Raw genomic sequence first — 7,713 nt, forward strand, 5'->3', positions numbered from 1 at the left:
ATACAAATTGAGGTCTTAGCATTGGGAGCGATCGTATATTCACTCAATATCTAAAGTTTTCGGCGTGATCAGAAGGAGCTTTGTCTGTGTCATTTTTAGAGGAATCCTCCTATGATCTTTCAGACAAGCATCAGCAATGAGCTTTCAATCACTTTTGTACCATGTTGCTTTTCTCATTCTCTCAGAATCCGTGACAGATTTGTCTCCTCACTGCTTTCACATGCAGAGTCTCCTGCTCTCTTCCTAGTTTTCTCTTCCCTCTTGCATTCACTTTCATATCATCTTCCTCTTTGTACCCTTAGTCACTCTTTATTCCCCAGTAGGTCTCTTCCTCCCTCCTGTTCTATGAGTCACTACTACACTTTTGTCGCTGCAGCACTCACGTAACCATGTAATGAGAGAAGGAATTAATTGTGGAACCAGTTCAGTTTAGTTTCCCCTTTTGAAATTGCCACTGGTGTTACTGTTGCTGTATCCTCCAGGCATCTCAAGTTCTGCCTTTTCCTCGTATCACCCCACTCTTTCCTGGAATGAGCATGCTGAGTGCAATGGATCGATGAACCTCTCCAACTGTGTATGTGTGCATATGTCAGCAAACAATTGCCTCCGCCTGCTTATACCTTTATGTCCATGCACGTTTGTGTTTTTTCTTCTTATGCACTGCACTCTGCCTTATGATTATGTTTTTTAACTGTAATTTTAATTGTAGAATGCATACAAACCATAAACCACAGTTAACAAATCCATGCCCTGATTCAGCAGCGGGTACTGAGACTTTTCTCTCCTCTCCCAAACTAACAAAACACAATGCCCTGCACAAATCCCTGACCCGGCCGGACACAGTCCTGTGATTCTGCATGCCTTTCAAGAGAGACGAGTGAACCAGGTCCACTTGGCTGCGCAAACCCAGCATGTTCACTCTGCCTCTCTGTCTTTCTGATTGTCTGACTGTCTTTTTGTACTCGGTGCTTTCACAAACCTCCTGACTTTCTAACTTAATAGCTTTCAAATTGTTCGTCACTCTCGCTCTCTGAATGTTTCCCTCTCTGGCACAACAGACTTATTGCATTATCACATCATTTAGCACAACTAGCTGGTGTTCAGGCAACAAAGCAGTGATGAGAGGGCACGTAACTTCAGTGCCGTTAGTCATTGCTGTGTTTGCCTTCCCACACTCATGAGCATATCTCAAAACACATTCATCTTTTCCCATGTTTGTCCACTCATATCCCCGGGCTGTTTTCGGGAAAGCTAACTTAATTTAATCAAAATTTGACTGGTAACCGTGCAACAAAGCTTGCACCATGTTTTCTGACTATTTTTCTGGACTTTCGCAGAGCATATCTGCGCATGTATTTTATTAATACCCAAGTGCCAAATGTTTGTTTCAAATCCTCAATGACTTTCATTATCTGACTCCCACTCATCAGTTGTCCTTTGCTGCCTTCCAGTGGTGCACTAAGAACCCACACCCATATTTACAGTTAGTTATTGCTCTTTGTGTCACAGGAACATGTGATCTGTGTTGCGAGGAGAGAAAAAATGTAGTCAAAACAGAGATCACATAGTTTGCCCCCATACAAGCCAAGCTTTCGGTAGAAGCTTTTGAGGAGTTTGTATAATCCAGATTACAGCAGGTTTAGCAGAGCATAGAGGGAATAGAGGGAGAGCCCTGTTTATGCATCCAGTCCCCCCTGCTGATATCAAACGGGAGGCTTGAGGGGGAAGATTGCATGCTCTCCGACTGTTTCTCCTCCGTTCCAAAGACCTTGTGATCTCTCCTTCTTTCCTCTCCCTCCCTTCGCCTGGTGTTTCGCTGTGTCGCTCTCATCTAAGTGGAGGGATCAAGAAAATAAAATCTGTCGGGGTCCCCGTTTCTGTTGATGCTCCAGGAAAAGAAGGGTGCCACAGAATAGCAAGGGTAGAATGTGAGAGGTGGTAAAAACAAAGGAGTGAGAGAAAACAAGAGCGAGAGAGACAAGGCAGCTAGGATGACTGGCCTGAAGAGCTTTCCATGTCTCCACTATAATTGACTCTGCTTAAAACCTCATAAGCACTGGTTGTTCAATACAATATTTAAGATGAGAAAATGTTGTCAGCTGGTACTTTTTGACACAACTACATATGTATGGTCCCTATTAACAGTTTCACTTCTGTCATCTGCATCTCACATCAACAATTCCTCTATGTATCCCTCAGGGCTGTGGTTCGACCTGGAGATTTCTTACAGTGGCTCCTTCCTGATGACCTTGGAGACTAAGATGAACTTAATTCGCCTGGGCAAGGAGGGAGAGAGCCACCGCTTAGGGGAAGAGGGCAACGATGGGTAAGACAGTCAAGCTCCATCATTCCACATGCAAATTTTACAGAGGCCCAGAAATATTTTCTTGTTAGGATTTGTCACTCTCTCCCCCTCTAAAGTACATTCAAAAGTATGGTTGTCTCTCTCGCGCATCGGCGTCAATCTGACACCTTGCCTTCTCAATTAGTGTCTTATATATTTTGTATCTTCTCCTTTCTTTCCACTGTTATGCTCTCTCTGCCCTCTGGATTCTACCTTTATGTGGCTGTTAATTGGATGCATTTCTGCTCCTGGTGAGTGCTGCTTGATTTTCAACAATCGTCGCCTCCGTTCAACTCTCATTTTCTAGTTTTGTATGTCCAGAGTTTTTGGGATAGTCTCATTTCATAACACCATCCAGTGCTTGTTCTAAGTAGCTATCAATTTCTAAGATTTTTCAGTGAATTCTTCAATGTTTTTGGCCCTTTTCCTCTTCTTAATGCATCCTCAGAAATGAAGAAAAATGCAACATATTCTGCTACTAGTTATAAGTCTTACAACACACACCCTTTTCCAAATTTTACTGAGTTGTAAGCAGTTCAAGTCCATTGAATGACAATGTTAAATCAGTCAATATATTAAACCCTCCGACTATTTATTCGTTCTCTGCTCTAATTAAAACAACTCTGATACATTGAATTATGTAAATGTAATAATAGCTGGAACATTTGGCCTGTATGTCCATACAGTCCATACAGTAGAGATTCACCAATCGAACTTTTGGGGGTGTTCGATAGTGTTTGCCCGCTAAATGTTGTACTAACACAAATTTAACGTCAGTACTGACAACTTATGATGATTGTTTAAGTGTAAAGTGAGCGCAGGTCAGCAGGAGTATGGAGGGAGGACACTCAGACAAGAGACCCTGACACGGTACAAACAAACCAATGCCTCTGCTCTCATCCTGAAGCAGCAGCCAATCGTTTTGCATAAGCGGTCCATTGTGCAAACAGTTTTTGTTATGTCGTCACTGTTTGACATTTACCGCCTGGTTCACCGCCTCTCCTTTCTCGACTCTGCTTCACTGTCAGTATCTCCCTGTGTGAGGGAGTGAGTGAGGGCCGGGCCAGAATGTGTGAGTGTAAACTCCGCAGAGGAGAGATGACAGAGGCCATGCGACTCGCTAAAATGAACATAGACAAACCAGCTAATTGCGTGGCGCTTCGGTGCGACCGAGGAAAATGTCGCACTCTGGAGCCCTGATGTGAGCAATCTTGGTTATAAACACATGCATCTGCTCCTGTCTGTCCACACCTCTTTTTTCGCATTGTTCTGTTGGTCCAATAGAGGAGAATTCAGCTACTTGGCACAAGAAAACACTGCTGGACCATGTGCATGTCTTAGTGCATGAGTGTAGGTGTGCGTGCATGCATTTGTAAGAGTGTTCTCTCTAATCCATTCATGGTTGTTTGTGTTTCCAGATGCAGGCCACGGACTTACTGTCTGGCTGATAGTGATGAAGAGTCGTCCAGCGCAGGCTCATCAGATGAGGAAGACTCCTCTGAGCTCTCGAATGACTCTGCAGGAGCCGAAGGGTGAGTTCAAGTTTATATACATTCTTTGTATAAATGCACATGTAATCTATAATCACATGGGTATGGAATACTTTTTTTAAAATTTTACAGGGTTTAAACTTAGACTGTGATTATCATTAAAGGAAAAATAGAAGCAAAATTCTGTGTGTGTGTATGTGTGCGTTTATGAATTGTAATTTTTTTAAAATAACTAGTTAATCACTTATAGCTAAAATACATTTTGTAGGTGACTTTAACCCTAACCGTCCTTATGTTGAATACAGTTTGGTTGGAGGCCACAAGCCGAGCAAGATCATGCGCTTTGTGGACAAGATTACCAAGTCCAAATACTTCCAGAAGGCTACAGAAACGGAGTTCATCAAAAAGAAGATGGAAGAAGTATCAAACACACCCCTCCTGCTCACAGTAGAGGTGCAGGAACTGCAAGGAATGCTGGCTGTCAACATACCCCCTCCACCCACTGACAGAATATGGTACGTGAAGAGAATGTGGTTTGTCTTCCTTGCGGAATGCTGTTCACAGTCAGTTCCCATGTTTGTCTGAATCATTAATAATCACATCTTCTTTACAGATTACACTTTCTTTGAGACAGGAAAACACAGGCGATTCTGTGGCTAGCAAAGGTCTTCAGATTGCTTACTCATATTCTTATTCTCCCTCATGTCAGTCTCAATGACAAACATATTTTTTATTGCTGGATAATTCATATGAAACATCCCTACCCAAAACTCATTCTACCTTGATCCTTGAAGTTTTATTGAGAAAATGAAATGTAGCACTTTGTTTTGTGCTACACTGCCCTCTGCTGGTGCATATTGACAATGGGTGCTGCCACCATTTGTTCCTTTGTGAGCTGTTGATTGAAATTACTATTTGTGGTTGCAGGTATGGCTTTAGGAAGCCACCTCACCTGGAACTGAAGGCGCGACCGAAGCTTGGAGAAAGAGAAGTCACTTTGCCTCATGTTACAGACTGGATAGAGAAAAAACTGAACCAGGAATTCCAGGTATTTATAGACACTAAGATTAAGATTTTAACGTTCACAAAATGAGGAGAATTAGAGATATCAATAGCTCATTTGCATTCAGCTCCAAACTCACAAATATTACAAACAGTTATTTAGACTTCTGTAAACTTGATCTAACCACATTTATAAGATCAACGATTTAAAAAAAAAAAAAAATGGTTTTAGATGTCAAGACTGTCAGAATTTGTTAAAATTTGTTTTATATAACCCACTGACCCCCCCTCAATCTGTTTCTCCTTCATTAGAAAGTCTTTGTAATGCCAAACATGGACGATGTGTGGCTGACCATCATGCATACTGCCATGGACCCTCGCACAGCCAGTGGACCATCAGTTGTCTCCACAGGTGACACAGAGCCTTCACAGCCAGAGAGCGACAGCTCCAGCCAGCCATAAAGATTGTTTACAGTATTTCCAAGAGCTTATGAAGTCAAGAGATGCAAACTGGAGCCAAAGTCGATATGTGAGACACTACTATAATACAGCCACATTCCCGGGGGGTGGGTTTAAAGGATTATGGTAGAGTTGACCAAGAAATACACTTTATGACACACTAACCGTTGCTTGCTGCTCTGTTCAGTAGTATTTAAGGTGCCAGAGGAAAGGGTGACTTGTCTTTGAAGGATTTATATAATAATAAGGACCTATTAAATAGGGACTGATATGTGAAGAGAGTTGTGTGAGGTTTAAGTTAATAAGTATATATGTGGATACAGAAGTTTATAATGTCCTTAATGAACACTGATGTGGGAGCATTCACCAGATACCTTACAGCCTGCAGATGAGTCTTTGCTGCAGCTTGAAAGTGCGATTATGCATCGTAGCCCCTTTTATAATAGAAAAACAGCAAGTGGTGATTTACAGTATGATAGTATGTTGTGAATGATTACTGAGTGGAGGAGACATGTTGGTTCCATTGTTGAGGATTAAGTGTAAGCAGTTTTTGATCAGGTGTTAACTAACAGTATTAATTTGTGCTGTGACCTCACCCTGAACACCCCCCATTCATTTGCCAAACCCCTCTTTGTATACCAATGATGCCGTTATCCATATCTGTATGAAAATGTTGCTCAAGTGCAAACATACGTTATGTAGAGGGAAGCATCATTCACTCTGTAAATTCCACTCTAATGAAAACAAGTGCAATGACAGAAACGCTACACAGGCTTTAGTATGATACTGTATAGACATGATATTAAAGTTTTTTCTGATGAGAAGTACAAGGCCTCTTAACACATCTATTGAATGTATGTATGAATATTTACTTTCTTTTGTTAATGTATGAAGTGGGTAATGCAAATTATTGCACAAATACAAGTGAAATATTTCTCTATTTATGATAAACACACTCATCTTGCATATATTTTCCCAAATGTGTCTTTCAACCCTTATGTTGATGAAGTGTTGTGTAAATCTATTCATCAGTTATACATTATGGGCGGTAATGTCGATAATGATGTTGGAAGTAATTTTACATGACCATTTTCTATACGCGACAATGCTTTCATAAGACTCTACCTGCCATACTGAATGCAGAAAGACACACAGCTTGGGAAATAATACTTGGGTGAAGTGAGTTTACATTCTCTGTAGTAGAGCATTTATTTCCAAGAATGTATAGTCTTATTAACAGATGTCCTTTTTGAGACGGCCGTTTAACGCTGTTTCTAATCTTAACCAAAGTCCTCTGATTGAGCCGACAGCACCAGATCTCTCATCTCGAAGGTACACACCCTGCATTGGGATTGGTGTTGAAGGTAACATTTCCAAATGTGCTACAGTAACTGCATTAACATTGTTTACAGGAATTATTACCTAGTTTTCATTTAATGCCCTTGACACTGTCTAATGGAATTTATTTAATTTTTTTCTGTATAATTGACTTACCCTTTATGCCCTGACTACTTTTTGTTTGTTTTGAATGACTACATGAGGACTGCTAAGGTTGTATTTTTTTTCTGCATCTTTGAAATAAACAGAATGAAAATAAGAATTGAGGATACATGAAGGTTGTGTTATTTGTATCCGTGGGTTATTGAGTTTTTAGAATGTAAAATTGTATTTTAAGGCCAAATTCAGTGATTACATGTATCTGCCTTATTTATAGAGCTAAATAAATCTGTTGATGAAAAAATATTCTGTGTGTCCTCAATTGTCGACACAAATCGTTCTTGTTGGTCTGTACACAGATACCATTTGTTAACTATTGTGTAACATTAATATATTTATATGTGTAGGGAGTAATCAGTCAGTATGTAAAGATACTTCAATTAAATGTATTGTGCTGTAATACTGTAGCAGTATTTAGTTACAGTACTGTATTAATATGACAGTCCTGTAACTACAAGTTGATAACACACGAGCAATCGAAAAAATCTATGTTAGATTCATATGGAATGTTAAGATGTGGCCTAAAATTAGACATTAAAGAAGCTCCCTTGATTGTAAAGCCATGTAAATTATAGATGTATAAAATTCCATTATTTCTTTACCGGTCAAAAATGAAAGCGCACATACACATGTTTGTAAATCTATCTTAGTGAGGACACTAATGGACGTAATGCATTCCCTAGCTTCTTAACCTAACCTTAACCATCACAACAATATGTCTCACCCTAAACCTTATCCTAACCTAAACCTAATTCTCAAATTGATAGTTTTTGGATTACTTCACACATTCTTCACACTTTATTTATACCATTAGTTATTTATACTGTTATTAGGCATGATGGATAAAATAAGTATTATTACCAACATTGGATGTATGAATATTGTTGGCTTATGTTTTCAAGTTTATGGGAGTAGTCTTTA

The 7,713-nt window shown here is 39.9% G+C and overlaps 1 protein-coding gene across 2 annotated transcripts in view; it reads left to right on the forward strand.

Annotated features, from left to right (window-relative positions):
• Positions 1 to 7,038, forward strand: part of LOC128437445 (testis-expressed protein 2) — a 30,259-nt gene extending 23,221 nt beyond the window's left edge. Inside the window, exons 9-13 of one of the 2 annotated variants that reach the window (XM_053419600.1) lie at positions 2,200 to 2,326; positions 3,769 to 3,876; positions 4,140 to 4,349; positions 4,762 to 4,882; positions 5,149 to 7,038. In XM_053419600.1, coding sequence (XP_053275575.1) covers positions 2,200 to 2,326; positions 3,769 to 3,876; positions 4,140 to 4,349; positions 4,762 to 4,882; positions 5,149 to 5,298 — 716 coding nt within the window. In that variant the 3' untranslated portion in view covers positions 5,299 to 7,038. Of the gene's footprint in view, positions 1 to 2,199; positions 2,327 to 3,762; positions 3,877 to 4,139; positions 4,350 to 4,761; positions 4,883 to 5,148 lie in introns of both variants that reach the window. The other variant, XM_053419599.1, reaches the window with a different exon arrangement.
• The last annotated feature ends 675 nt before the right edge of the window (positions 7,039 to 7,713 follow it).

The sequence above is a fragment of the Pleuronectes platessa genome, chromosome 3 (genome assembly GCF_947347685.1).
Source record: "Pleuronectes platessa chromosome 3, fPlePla1.1, whole genome shotgun sequence".
In the NCBI taxonomy this organism is placed as follows: domain Eukaryota; kingdom Metazoa; phylum Chordata; class Actinopteri; order Pleuronectiformes; family Pleuronectidae; genus Pleuronectes; species Pleuronectes platessa.